Source organism: Telopea speciosissima, chromosome 10 (assembly GCF_018873765.1).
Source record: "Telopea speciosissima isolate NSW1024214 ecotype Mountain lineage chromosome 10, Tspe_v1, whole genome shotgun sequence".
Taxonomy (NCBI): domain Eukaryota; kingdom Viridiplantae; phylum Streptophyta; class Magnoliopsida; order Proteales; family Proteaceae; genus Telopea; species Telopea speciosissima.
The window spans coordinates 59689964-59704947 of NC_057925.1; the positions used below are offsets into that span (position 1 = coordinate 59689964).

At 40.9% G+C, this 14984-nt stretch overlaps 2 protein-coding genes across 2 annotated transcripts; both read left to right on the plus strand.

The window, feature by feature from the left end:
* On the plus strand, positions 1 to 1051 carry LOC122642107 (polygalacturonase inhibitor 1-like). The gene has a single exon (XM_043835524.1). The coding sequence runs from the start codon at positions 1 to 3 to the stop codon at positions 1015 to 1017; it is 1017 nt and encodes a 338-aa protein (XP_043691459.1). The 3' UTR covers positions 1018 to 1051.
* An 11316-nt stretch (positions 1052 to 12367) lies between these two features.
* On the plus strand, positions 12368 to 13450 carry LOC122643826 (polygalacturonase inhibitor-like). Its single transcript, XM_043837402.1, has one exon. It carries the CDS (start codon positions 12368 to 12370, stop codon positions 13448 to 13450), a length of 1083 nt encoding a protein of 360 aa, XP_043693337.1.
* The last annotated feature ends 1534 nt before the right edge of the window (positions 13451 to 14984 follow it).

Below are 14984 nucleotides of genomic sequence, written 5' to 3' on the forward strand. Positions count from 1 at the left end.
ATGGAAGCCAGTCCTACCACCCTTCTCTCCTTCCTCTTCACTCTCTTCCTCCTCTCCTTTCTCCCAACGTCTTTTTCTTCTCGATCTTTGGCAAAATCTGTTCGCTGCAACAAACACGACTACACAGCACTGATGAAGATCAAAGCAGCACTTCACAACCCATACCACTTGGCTTCATGGGTCCCCAACACCGATTGCTGCGATTGGTACGTCGTTGAGTGTGACTCCACCACTAACCGTATCGTCCAGCTCACCATCTTCCAAGCCAACATTTCCGGCCAAATCCCTTCCGAAGTCGGCGATCTCCCATACCTCAATACCCTTGTCTTCCGACACATCACTAATCTCACCGGAAACATCCCTTCCACCATTACAAAACTCAAGTATCTCACCATGCTCCGACTCAGTTGGACTAACCTCTCTGGTCAAATCCCTTCTTTCTTAAGCAAACTCACCAACCTAGATTTCCTCGAGCTCAACTACAATCAGTTCACAGGTTCCATTCCTTCCTCCCTCTCTTCCCTCCCCAAATTAACAGGTCTCCGCCTCGATCGCAACAAGCTCACCGGAACAATCCCGGAATCGTTCGGGAATTTCAAACAGTCTATATACCTCTACCTCTCTCACAACAATCTCTCCGGTGAGATCCCCAAATCGTTAGGGAAAGTGGATTTCGTCACGATCGATTTAGGTCGGAACAAGCTTCAAGGTGACGCTTCGATGTTGTTCAAATCAAATGGATCGATTCAGACGATTGATCTGTCGAGGAACATGTTCGCATTTAATCTATCGAATGTGAAATTCGCCACAAACTTGCAGTATTTGGACATTTCACACAACAAGATCTATGGGAGCATTCCGGAGGCTATAACGGGATTGGATTTACAGTACTTGAATGTGAGTTATAATCGGTTGTGTGGGAAGATCCCTCAAGGTGGGAAGGTTCAGAACTTCGATTCCTACTCTTTCTACCATAACAAGTGCCTCTGTGGTTCACCGCTCGCTGCTTGTAAGTAAGGAATTGAACAACCGTCGACAGGCTACAGCACAAAAGAAACTTACAGTTTCATTTGGTATTTTGGTATTCGTAAATAAGGGAACACGAACAAGTATTAATGTATCCATACGTGCGGTGCACGAGAGTAAGTTTGTGGAAACAGATTAATAAAGAATTTTGGTTGATGATCATATAATTATTTCCAAACGGATGGGATGCCTTATTATGAAGTCTTCTATTTTGCTTCTAATGTGTTGAGAAGTTTTAGAACTCTTTTATATGGCTTAGTAGTTATATTTTACGTAGTTAGGTATTACACTGTCCGTACTTGACATCGAGTACATCTAACAAAGGAGGTAGAAATGACTATCCTATTGCCCGAGGTAGGGTCCATGTGAGGTTCACCTCTCTCTATTAGATGTACTTGACGTCAACTACCTAAGTATTAATGTATTCATAAGTGCGGTGCATGGGAGTAAGTTTGTGGAAACAAATTAATAAGGGATTTTGGTTGATGATCATATAATTATTTCTAAACGGATGGGATGCCTTATTATGAAGTCTTCTCTTTTGCTTCTAATGTTTGTGTTAAGAATTTTTAAAACTATTTTATATGGCTTAGTAGTTATATTTTACATTACCCCGTACTTGACGTCAAGTACATCTAATAGAGGGAGGTGGACCTCATGTGGACCCCACTTCGGGCAGTAGGATAGTCATTTCTGCTTCCTCTGTTAGATGTACTTGATGTCAACTACGGGCAATGTAATTGAGAGGATAAAAAAATCCATATAGGGTAGTTAGGGAGTCGCCATTAGTAAGGAGATAGATACCTAAGTAGTAGTACTTTATCCAAATTTGTATCTTTAAAAGGGAACGAGACTTTGATCAATTTTAGAACAATTGCCTAGCACAGTTGATAGAAGTATGGAGCCCTACCAGGAGGTCTTGGGAGGCTTGGTTCTCATCTTCCTTCCCTCCCCTTAAAATAGGTATAGGTATCTATACAAAAAGTGATCGACTTTGATTAATTTTAATTACGACAAAGTTTATATAAATTTCTCTGTCTTCTCACAACCTGTCCATGCAATATGATCGATACACCAAAAACCGATACACGTACTAATCGAACCCCACCACCATGCTTCCGCAGTCGTTCTTTCTGGTTGCAGTAGACCTTTCTTGATGGCTCTCATTTTACTTCAAGTAGCCTTCTCCTAAGTAGCCTTTTTCCGTAACTCTAACCCATGACGTGGTATCCGACTCAGATACCAAATGTTAAGTATTTGATCGATACACCAAAAGCTCCAGAGCTGATGGAACGCGTTAAGTCAAACCTGTTAACCTATCTCATGCTAGACTGACCTAATCTAATGCCCATACACTAGCTAGATCGAATACCCATTGGATATAGATTCCGAGTTAAATAACCTGATCCGATTCCATACAACTCTGTTTAGGATTTAAGAGTCTTAAAAATAAAATTGAAAAGTTTATTCCTTGTATATACCCAATTCTTCTTGGGTTGGCTTTAGATGCAATCTTATCCCAAAAAGAGAGACAAAAAAAAAGCTTGAGATGCCACCATATCCTTAGCTTATAAAACCAAAACTTAAAATTTAGGGACCTGTCCTTTTCAGTTTTGGTTTTATTCCAGTTTCTTATCAGTCTCTATCTATCATGACCATGCTATGAAATTGGTTACGGGACCAAAAAAATCAAGCTTTTTTTTATGCAATCACATTCTTTGTTCCCTCTCATAAGCTAGGGATAAAAGAAAGTCAAACTTTCTTACTTCAAAGATGGAGAAAGACTTAAGAGGATGTATTCATTTTTAGTCCCATATTGGAATTTAAGAAGAGGAAAAGGAAAAGAGATTCTATATATAATAAGGAGAAATGATGGAGAGTTTTAAACTTAGTTACCAATTGGCTAATCCGTTGGATCTATTCTTTTTTGTCCAATTCAATCATAATTATTGATTTTGATTTGACTTATGCGTTTAATTAGACTAGATTGAGACCAGTAAAAATATTTAGGATTTTCTTAACCGGAAACCAGAATATTAATATCAGCTTCTACGGTAGTAGTACATGGTTTATCAGTTCTGCTTTCAACAAAAATTTTCACCAAAATGGTATTTTTGCATTGGAAGGAGGTTGGGCACGTCAGTAGCTTTCTTAGAGCTAGTGGCTCAACCAATGAGGGGGGTGGGGGTTGAGATAGGAGGGAACAGTGGGACTTTTCCATGGGGCAGGACACAACGCTAGCGTGCCAGCCTTTTACCTTTTCGGATTTTAGAGTAGATTTACAATATAAGATTAGGGATGTAGTTTTTTGTCCGGGAGTGTGGCCTATGCCAGCACTCCAATGTGTCTATCAGTCTCCTTCTCAAAACTAGGGGGCAGATGTGTCTTTTTAAATGAAGAGGCGAGAGATAGACTCATGGAAGTGCTGGCATAGGCCACACTCCCGGACAGAGAACTTTCTCCCATAAGACTATTATACAATAATTTTAAACATTCAGTTTTTATATGATTTTCGAAAGCTATTCTAAGGTAATTTTAGTATAAAAAAGTGAATTTGGGATGAATTTGGTTTTAATGCGTATTTTCTCATATTAAGACATTTTCCATGTATTTTACGCTATTTTTATCGTCATTTTCCATGTGTATAAAGCATAGTTGGAAAACCAGGTTTTGACTGGGGCGAGTCGCCTAAGTCGAGTCAAAATTTTGAAAACCTGGTCAAGAGTGGTGTAGACTAGGTTAGGGTAAAAAATGACGAGACTGGGTTATAAATGGTCTGAGTCAAATAAGACTCGGTATTTTTTACCCGAGTCATGACAAAATCGGCGAGTTTAGTCGTTTTTAAAAAAATTATAAAACTAGTTCATTTAGAAACGCAGTTAATTAAATAGTATATCCATAATCTGAACTCAAAATGCATTGATATGTGATTGCTTGATTTTTTTTCCCTATATTTTTCTGTTTAATTTTTAATGATTTTTTTACTAATTTTTAATATTTATTGTATTATAAAGTTAAAAAAAGTAACTCATCTTGACCGGGTTTGACAAGACCAAGTCACCAGGTTTTTCTAGAAGATGAGTCGAGTCAGAAAACCTGGTTTTCCAATAATGGTATAAAGTTCAAATTCATTTTCTGTTTTATTCTACTAATAAGGGGAAAAGATTCCAATGATGGCAACATAAAAGCGAAACTGCACGCCCCCACCCAAAATATTGTAGCACCTCCCCTATGAAATGTCCTAAATACCGCCCTATTTAAAAAGTTTCCTTTTATTCTACCCCTCCTTCGCCTGAACCAGCATTGGGCAACGGAGGGAAGTAGGGAACCCTTGAATTTTTATCCTCTCCTGTTACAACACGGTGCTGTAACGCATCGTGCGGCAGCTGCAAAGGCCATGTGCACCATGTGGGGCCCGTTGTGCCACATGGCCTGTGCAGCTCCGCATGATGCGTTGCAGCACCGTGCTGTAACAGGAGATGATAACGATTCGGAACCCTCCTGCTTCAATTAATTTCAAACTTGACCAATAAACAGAAAAATGGTGGTACAGTACACTGTCCACTTTAAATTTATAGTAAGGGACCAGGCTTAGGTTGGGCTAAACTTTAAATTTAACACAGGCCCATAGCAACCCAGATTCTTGCAATCATGGGTTTGTATGTGACAAGATTTGGGCTTGGGCTTTATTGGATTGGTCCAATAAACAGCCCTAGTAATTTCCCAGACTAGCATCTCGCAACATTATGCTGATCATCAAAACTCAAAAGAGTCTCAAACGGAAAAATTACACTAAGTATTACATCGATCATAGATCATACACTAAAAAGGCCACTAACACATCTTGATTCATCGCTCCCAAAATAAACTGCAGCCTCAGCAATATTTTGGACAGTCGCTTCACAAGGGATTGGTTTCCTTTTATTTTTGTTGGTCTTCGGAACCCATTTCATTGCGTTGCCGAAAGTGAATATATATTTCTACCCGAAAAAAAGTGAGTACATATAACCCCCCAAGCTCTCAAGACTTGAGAAAAAGTGGTTGGGACGGGTCGGATTCAGCCTAAGGCCTCAACCTTGACCTAGCCCAGACTCAGAGCCATAAATCCCCAACCCTAACCCGCCTTCAAGGTCAGGGTTTCTCAATCCAGAACCTATTTGGGTTCAGGGCGGGCTTGGGCTGTGAGGGTCAAACTTGCACCCGTATTCCTATTGATTATCATAAAACAAAAAAAAAAAAGAAAGAAAGAAAGAAAGAAAAAGAACTCAATGTGGCCTACATCAGTACTAATGGGAGTTTATCTATCTCTCTCCTCCCCATTTGAAAAGACACCTGTGCCCCTTAATTTTGAATAGAGAAATAGACATGTTAGAATACTCCCTCGGATAGAAAGTACTTCCCAAAAAATTTAGACTCCTATTGGGTTTATCTGCAGAGGCGTTTCTTCCATTCCATTCCATACGGTTTTTTTGGGTCAACCCTCGATTCAATACTTAAAACATTTGCACAGCAACGTGCATGTTTTTTTTCTTCTATTTTTGGTAAATGAGCAACGTGGACCCAATATATGCAGTCTGTCGCTCCTTCTATTATTGGGTTCACTTGGTTAATTAAGGGCCTTCTTGTCAGAGTATTATTACAGTTAAATACAAGAAGCTAACAGCGTAACATGTCAATTGTTGGATTCGGGTCCGGTCGAATCTGTTACAAACTGCTAAGGGTGTCAAATTCCAGAGCTGGTCTAATTGATCAAAACCGGCTGATTCAACTCGAATCAAATTGAATTGAACTTTTATTGGTTTGGTTTTGATTTGAAATTTTATAGACCTGGTAGAAACTAAATTCAATCTGGATCAACGGAATGCTTCATTTGAAATTGAAAGTGGATCTGTAACGATTAGCATTACAGAAAGGAGAAATTAAGATTACAGAAGGGGAAGAAGAAAGGGGAATGCTGGTTTCGAGGGCAGCGACCTCCTAAAACAGGGGAAGAAGATGGGTTATTGTGTTGGGTTTTGGATATTGAATGGAATCGGATTAACTGATTCAGACTTTTGATAAAAATAAAGAAGCTTAATCGTTGACTAGTTAATAATAAATAGACAATTTTGATTATCCAAGTCGAATGACGCCCTCACAGCTGTTTAGATGGAATCTATTCTGTGGGACCCACATGGAGTGGATTCCACGTCGTACGCTCCGCTCCTCGTTCACCCAATTCCTAATCGATTCCCGGATGAGTGAGAGTCCCACTATCTATCTCGATCGGAAATCCAAATCATCTCCCGATGATCCTCCTTAATCTATAAAAAGAATTAACTTTTTAATTAATAAGCTCACAAGAAACAACCCCAACCAACCAACCAACCAAGACAACACCACACCACACCATGGATGCCAGTCGTCCTACCACCCTTCTCTCGTTTCTCTTGACTCTCTTCCTGAGCCTGTCTTTTCTCCCGACACCTTCTTCTTCTTCTGTTTCTTCTCGATCTTGGGCAACATCAGATGTTCGCTGCAACAAACACGACTACAAAGCACTGATGCATATCAAAGCAGCATTTCAAAACCCATACCACTTGGCTTCTTGGATCCCCAACACCGATTGCTGCAACTGGTACAACGTCGAGTGCGACTCCACCAATAACCGAATCGTCAAGCTCACCATCTTCAAAGCCAACATTTCCGGCCAAATCCCTTACGAGGTGAGCAACCTTCGATACCTGAAAACCCTCGTCTTCCAACACATCACCAATCTCACCGGAAACATCCCTCCCCACATTACAAGACTCAACTTTCTCACCACACTCCGACTCAGCTGGAACAAACTCTGTGGTCCAATCCCTTCTTTCCTAGGCAAACTCCCCAACCTCCAATTCCTGGAGCTCAACAACAACCAGTTCACAGGTTCCATCCCTTCCCACCTCCACGCCCTCCACAGATTAGAAGTTCTCCACCTCGACCATAATAAGCTCACCGGAACAATCCCTAGATCTTTCAGGAAATTCAAACAGTCTATATCCCTCTACCTCTCTCACAACAATCTCTCCGGTGAGATCCTCGATAAGTTAGTAAGGGTAAGTTTCATCACCATCGATTTATCTCGGAACAACCTTGAAGGTGACGCTTCGATGTTGTTCAATTCAACTAAGCCTACTCAGAAGATTGATCTGTCGAGGAACATGTTTGCCTTTAATCTATCCAAGCTGGAATTCGCCACGAGCTTGCAGTATTTGGACATTTCACACAACAATATCTATGGGATTATACCAGAGGCGATAACGGGATTGGATTATTTGAAGTACTTGAATGTGAGTCATAATCAGTTGTGGGGGAAAATCCCTCAAGGTGGCAAACTTCAGAACTTCGATCCCTACTCTTTCTACCATAACAACTACCTCTGTGGTTCACCGCTCCCGACTTGTAAGGAACAGCCGTCGTCATCGATGGTACAAACCCAAAAGGTGTTTGACTACCATCGGTTAACCACCGTTTGATTGGATAGGATAGGATTTATTTATTTTTTTTGTCCTCCTTCTTTTTCTTGTGTAATGTTTGTGTGAATAGGTGCATAAAAATGTAATAAGGAGAGTAGTTATGGGGTTGAGAGTTTTTAGAATTATTTTATGTGGCTTAGTGACATGGCTAAGTAGTTAGGGAGTAGTGGTTAGTAATGGAGATACTTAGATAACTAAATAGGAATTATCCAAATTTGTATATCTTTTTCTAATTAAAGAATGTAATGGAAAAAAAGGAAACGAGAATTTGATCAATTTTGAGAACAATTGCCTAGCGTAGTTGATAGAAGTGTGGAGTGTAAAAGCCTACTAGGAGATCTTGGGTTCAATTCTCATGGTTCTCATTTTACTTCCCTCCCTCCCTAGGTTCCTATAAATAAAAATAAAAAATAAAAATAAAAAAAACAAACAAAAGACTTCCATCAATTTGAATTCCCACAATTTCTTTGCACAGAAGAAAAAGGAGGCCATACCTAAGGCCAGAGACATCATCTATAAAGCCAAAGCAAGCCAAAAACCCCATACAATGGATACGATAACTGGTTTTAATTTGCAGTACGGCTCCACCTCTGCCTCCAACAGATCGTATCATAACACCCACGACTACAACAGTGAAATCGAATATATGGAGCTTCACAAGATCATCGTCTTCCTCCTCCCACCAACTGTGTCACGTGTCCAAATACTTATCTATAACCGAACCCAAAAGATCAAAGTGATCTCAAGATAATGTAGTACCTCCCCTATGAAATGTCCTAAATACCCCTTACTTAAAAAGTTTCTCCAATTCTACCCCTCCTTCGCCTGAACCAGCACTCGGGCATCGGAGGGAACCCTCCTTCAATTAATTTCAAACTTGACCAATAAAAAGAAAAATGGTGGTACTGCATGTACAGTGTACACTTTAAATTTATAGTAAGGGACCAGGCTTAAGTTGGGCCAAACTTTAAATTTAACACAGGCCCATAGCAACCCAGATTCTTGCAATCATGGGTTTGTATGTGACAGAATTTGGGCTTGGGCTTGATTGGATAGGCCCAATAAACAGCCCTTGTTATTTCCAAGATTCGCATCTCGCAACATTATGATCATCAAACATAGTTATTTTCTAATAAGAATAATACATCAATAATAACCCTAAGTACTACATCGAGCATAGATTTCCAACCCTAACCGGCCCAGCCCTAACTTAGAGCTATAAATTTTCAACCCTGACCCGCCCTCAGGGCTGGGGTCTCAACCTAGACCTTGTTTGGGCTTAGGTCTGGCTTGGGCCTTCAAGGCCAAACTTGCTCCTCTACTCCTATTGGTTATCATAAACAAGAAAAAAAAATTAAATAAAATAAAAATAAAGGAAAAAGAACTCTGTTCGAGAATGTGGCCTACATTAGAACTCATGGGAGTTTATCTATTTCTCTCCTCCCCATATGAAAAGACATCTCTACCCCTTAATTTTGAGGAGGAGAGAGATAGACATATGAGAATACTTGCGTAGGCCACACTCCCGAATAGAAAACTACTTTCCAAAAAATTTATACACTTACTGGGTTTATCTGGTGAAGACGTTTCTTCCTGGATTCTGGTCGGGTCGAATGGATCACACACTGCTAAGGGTGTCAAAATTCCCGCGCTGGTGTAATTGATCAAAACCGATTGATTCAACTCGAATCAAATTGAATTGAACTTTTATTGGTTTGGTTTCGATTTGGAGTTTTATAGAACTGGTAGAAACTAAAATCAAACTGGATCAACATAATGCTCCGATTGAAGTCCAAAGTGGATAACTTAAAAAAAAAAGAAGCGAAAGTGGATCAAACCTGTTAAAAAGCCGAGACCAGACCGGTACTAAGCCAATAACAAACCAAAATTTTTCCATTTGAGTTTATTCTGTATACATGTAAAATCGAAATCGGACCAAACTGAACTCGATAGTAACCCGATTAGAAATAGAAAACAAAAAACCATACCGAACCCAGAACTTCATTAATGGTTCTGTTTAGGGTTGACTCTGGTAGCTCCAATTTGTGTCATTTCAGTGCTAGGCAAGGCCTGGCTAGCCCATATTTTTTTTTACCCTGTGTATGCTTCATTATGTATCATTATATGTTATCTGATATTTGAATACGCAGAGTCAGGCTCATCATTAAGCTTCAGCTCAGGCTCTACCTTAGGTAAGAATGTCAAAGTGCAGCCCGAACCAGTTGGACCGAAAAGAATGATGGTTCAACCAGACTGAACCCTTTTTTTTTTTTTTTTTTTTGCCCGAACTTCTCTGGGACCCAGGCCGGCCCCAAGGATTTTATTAGATGAAAAAATAATCAAGAATACAAGAGGGGGGGATGTACCCGCCTTACCCCTAACCCAACCAACTTAATCACTCATTAAAGCACTCTCTAGCACCCAAAACCCGGCTTACAAAAATCCTACTAGAACCTACGTTCTTACTCTGATCATCGGTAGGCCCATCGCATTCTCACGAATAATCTTATGTAGAGTGCATGTGGGGTAATTGAGCTTCCCCGTGAAACACCACATCTCTCTTCCCTTCACAAGCTAAATTAGCTAGGAAGTCAGCAACCCTATTCCCTTCACGAAATGTAAAAGAGATCATAGGTTTCAGGGATTTCATCAAACCCAAAATTTCTTGAAACCAATACCAGCCATTCCAATTTCCATGGCTTTTCTTCGCAATACTCAAGATAGTCGTCCTTGAATCTGAGTTAGTATGGAATTCCTTGAAGCCAAGGCTCTCACAAAGCTTTAAGCCATCTCGCAACGCCCTCAACTCCGCAATAGTGTTGGTGCAGTCTCCATAATAGTTGGAAAAGGCAGCAATCACCTCTCCTTCCCCATTTCTAATCACTCCTCCTCCCCCTCCTAAACCAGGGTTGCCCTTGCAGGCCCCATCCACGTTGAGGTTGACTGACGAAAAGGGGGGGCTCCAGTAGACCAGAATAGGCGCTTTCCAAGCTTTAGGCCGATGAGAAATGCCAAAGAACTGCAGTGTTAACTTTTCTTTGAAAGAAGGAGAGCTGCCAAAAGAAAACGACAGGGGTAGTTCAGAAATCCACCTCCTTATGACCCTCACAATGCAGCTGGCCGAGCGCCCTTTCTCTCCATGTTTACGATTGTTTCTCTCTTACCACAGCTCCCATAGTATAAAAGATGGAAACACACCAATGATCCTCCCATAGAGGTTAGAAGAGCTCGCGTTGCTGTGCCAAAATGCAATGCGACTTCGCACGTCCTGCAACGGTATCAGTTCAACCTCACAAAGCTGTGAAAAAAATTCCCATACCTTCCTCGCAGTTCCCCCATTAAGCAGCACATGAGACGCAGTTTCTATGCTTGGGTGACCACAGCACATGCATCTTGAGGCTAAGGGCACCCCCATCTTCTGAATTGCATCATCGGTGGGCACCCCTCCACTCATCACCTGCCAAGATGAGAACCCTACCTTTGGGGGAACCGAACTGTTCCAACACCACTTTGCAAATGGCCTTTCTGTTTCGGTCTGCCTTAGCTCATTCCAATGGGAATGTGTGGTGAGCTTCCCATCACTTGCTGGTTTCCATATTAAACAATCTTCCTGGTTCGACAGTGAAAAATTTCCAGCCAAAATTCCATTGCGCACCATGGCTGAATCTATTTTATTCAAAATCTCCATATTCCAGGTCCCATCTCTGAATAGCATTTCTTTAACACGGATCGTCAGGTCCAGGTGTAAAGCTCCATCAACAAAGTCCATTAGTGCACCCCACCCTGACCAGTTGTCTAGCCAAAATAAGACATCTCCCTTTCCTAGATGCCATTGAGAGTTTGTGAGGATAAAATCTTTATGGCGAAGCGCCTTTCTCCACGACACCGTCCCTGTTGCCCAACCAGACTGAACCCTTAGCGGATTGGTTTCTAATTGAGGTTTAATGGAACCGGTGGAGATGAAAACAAATTTGGACAAGGGTTTGGTTTTCAGTTGAGGCTTTATGGAACTGGTCCATATCAAAACCAAACTGGATTGACCAAAACCAAAAAACGGACCATTCTTGGTTAAAAACTGTGATTAGACCGATAGTAACCCAATAAAAAGCCGAAAACCCAAAAAAACCATAAAATGTCCCATGTAAAACCGAAATCGGAATAGAACTAACCTGATAGTTGCCTGATTACAATTTGATATAAAATAAAATAAAAAATAAAAAGAGAGGTAAGAACCAGATTAAATTGGACTGAAACCAAAACTTCCTTAACAGATTGGATTCGGGTTGGCCAAGTAACAAATCAAAATTAATTCAGTCCGCCTAAAACCAGACCAAATTGCGCTTGGCACCCTTAGCCCCGGACCTAGAAATCTCAACCTTGGTCCAGGGCAGGCTTGGGCTTGCCGGGCCAAACTTGCACCCATGCCATTGTTCTGATTTTAACTGGGTCGAAGTTTTGGATATTGGATCGGATCGGATTGACTGATTCAGACTTTTGATAAAAATAAAGAAGCTTAATCGTTGACCAAGTAACTTGCCGATAATTTCCCAAAAAAAAAAAAAAAAAAAAAAGTGCAAAAAATACTAATCAATGTGCTTGAACGGATTCCACTCTGTCGAACCCATATGGAGCGGATTCCATCTCGTACGTGAACGTCAGTCCAACTCCTAATAGATTCCCGGATGAGTGGAGTCCCACTATCTATCTCGGAAATCTAAATTATCTCCCCATGATCCTCCTTAATCTGTAAAAAGTATTAACTTCATAATAAGGTCACATGAAAGTCACAACCCCAACCAACCAACCAACCAAGAGGACACCACACCACAGTACCACACCATACCATGGATGCCAGTCGTCCTTCCACTCTTCTCTCCTTCCTGTTGACTCTCTTCCTGAGCCTGTCCTTTCTCCCAACACCTTCTTCTTCTCGATCTTGGGCATCATCAGATGTTCGCTGCAACAAACACGACTACAAAGCACTGATGCATATCAAAGCAGCATTTCAAAACCCATACCACTTGGCTTCTTGGATCCCCGACACCGATTGCTGCAAGTGGAACAACGTCGAGTGCGACTCCACCAATGACCGCATCGTCCAGCTCACCATCTACCATGCCAACATTTCCGGTGAAATCCCTTCCGAGGTGGGCGATCTTCGATACCTCAAAACCCTCGTCTTCCAACACATCCCCAATCTCACCGGAAACATCCCTGACACCATTACAAAGCTCAAGTATCTCATCACGCTCCGACTCAGCTGGAACAACCTCTCTGGTCCAATCCCTTCTTTCCTAGGCAAACTCACCAACCTCCAATTCCTGGAGCTCAACTACAACCAGTTCACAGATTCCATCCCTTCCTCCCTCCACGACCTCCACAGATTAGAAGTTCTACACCTCGACCGTAACAAGCTCACCGGACCAATCCCCAGATCTTTCAGGAAATTCAAACAGTCTATGTCCCTCTACCTTTCTCACAACAATCTCTCCGGTGAGATCCCCGATGAGTTAGGAAACGTAAGTTTCGTCACGATCGATTTATCTCGGAACAAGCTTGAAGGTGACGCTTCCATGTTGTTCAATTCAACTAGGTCTACTCAGAAGATTGATCTGTCGAGGAACATGTTTGCCTTTAATCTATCGAATGTGGAATTTGACACGACCTTGCAGTATTTGGACATTTCACACAACAAGATCTATGGGAGTATACCACCAGAGGCAATAACGGGATTGGATTTGCAGTACTTGAATGTGAGTTATAATCGGTTGTGTGGGAAAATACCTCAAGGTGGGAAGGTTCAGAACTTCGATTCCTACTCTTTCTACCATAACAACTGCCTCTGTGGTTCACCGCTCGCTGCTTGTAAGGAACAACCGTTGACGGTACAAAAGGTCTTTGACTACCATCAGTTAGCCACCGTCTGATTGGATTTATTTTTTATGAAGATATATTCTCTTTTGCTTGTAATTTTTTTTTCCTTTTTCTTACGTAATGTTTGTGTTAGTGCGGAGCATAAAAGCCTACTAGGTGGTCTTGGGTTTAATAATCTTAGTTCTCATTTTCCTTATTCCCTCCCCTTAGAATAGGTACCTATTAAAAAAAAAAAAAAAAAAAAAAGGGGGACTTCGATTTCTTTGTAGACAAAAAGGAGGCCATGGCTAAGGCCAAAGACATCATCTACAAAGCCAAAGCACTCCAAAAAATCCAGACACTAGACCAGCCACAAGATTTCTATTTGGGGTAACTCTTTATTGACGATTTTCACTTTATTCTAGGTAGTCCTCTCCTAAGTAATTCTTTTCGTGACTCAAACCCATGGTGTGGTGTCGATTTTGATACAAAATGTTAGGTATAAGGGTGTGCCTTTCGCATCCATATTCATTTAGAGATTAGAGATATCTATATCTAATCAGGGAATATCCAATTTAATCACATCTAATTCACATTTGATCCATTTACATTTCTAAGTGTGACAACATGTTTGGATTCATATTTATGTTTAAAACCCCCCCCCCCCCAAAAAGCAAAACACAAACATTGTTTGTTTCTATTTTGGGATTTTATCCAAACAACCCCCAAAAAATGAAATAGATGACTAGTGAAAAATTTCAGTTCTACATCTCATTTAATGATCTCGAACCCTCGTCCTCTACAGATAAGTTATTTTGTTGCCATGTGTTCTATAGATGACAGAGGATTAACAAAATGCTTGTAGATTCAAGAGAACATGAACCAACATAATGCTTGGAGATTCAAGATTAGGGAATTCTTGCCCAATAAGCCAACTATTTCAGTTAGTTAAGTTTCTATAGAGCATAAAGTGAAGGATACGACCATGGTTTGAGGAATCGGGATCGGATTGCCTGAATTAGAGAGAATTCATATCAGAATCTACCGATAGTAATATCGATTGCGGAGTGATCCCATGTCGAAGGATCGATATGGTTTAAGGGTAAAAGAATTTAAAAGAAAATCAAATTTTCTACAGTAAAACAGGACTTTGAAAACAATACAGAACAAAATCAATGGGAGCCGAATCAAGGTATGATCGACTAATACATGGATTTAGGTATCGATATTATATTAGCAATATCGGCCAATATGTATCAGTATTATTGGTGCCAAAACCAACATGATACTAGTGGATCTGTATCGCACAATGCATATTAGTATTGGTGGTGACCACAAGGGCACCGAGCTAAACACTTAAAACCCCGAGTCTTATACTCCTATTTAGGGCTGTAACAGGGTCGGGTTGAGCCTTTTAAAACCCCTATCCAATCCTAAGTCCCTTATCTGGGTCTTAGGCCCGGCCTGGTCCTGACTCCAGAAAAATTTAACCCTAACCTGCTCTCAGGGTCGGCAGGACTAACCCTGACCATGGGGGGGGGGGGGGGAGAGGGAGAAGAAGAAGAAAGAAAGAAAGAAGAAGAAATTTCTGATCTGATTGTTGTTCTA

Coding starts and splice junctions, on each gene's coding strand:
- LOC122642107 (XM_043835524.1), top strand. CDS start 1: ATGGAAGCCAGTCCTACCACCCTTCTCTCCTTCCTCTTCACTCTCTTC.
- LOC122643826 (XM_043837402.1), top strand. CDS start 12,368: ATGGATGCCAGTCGTCCTTCCACTCTTCTCTCCTTCCTGTTGACTCTC.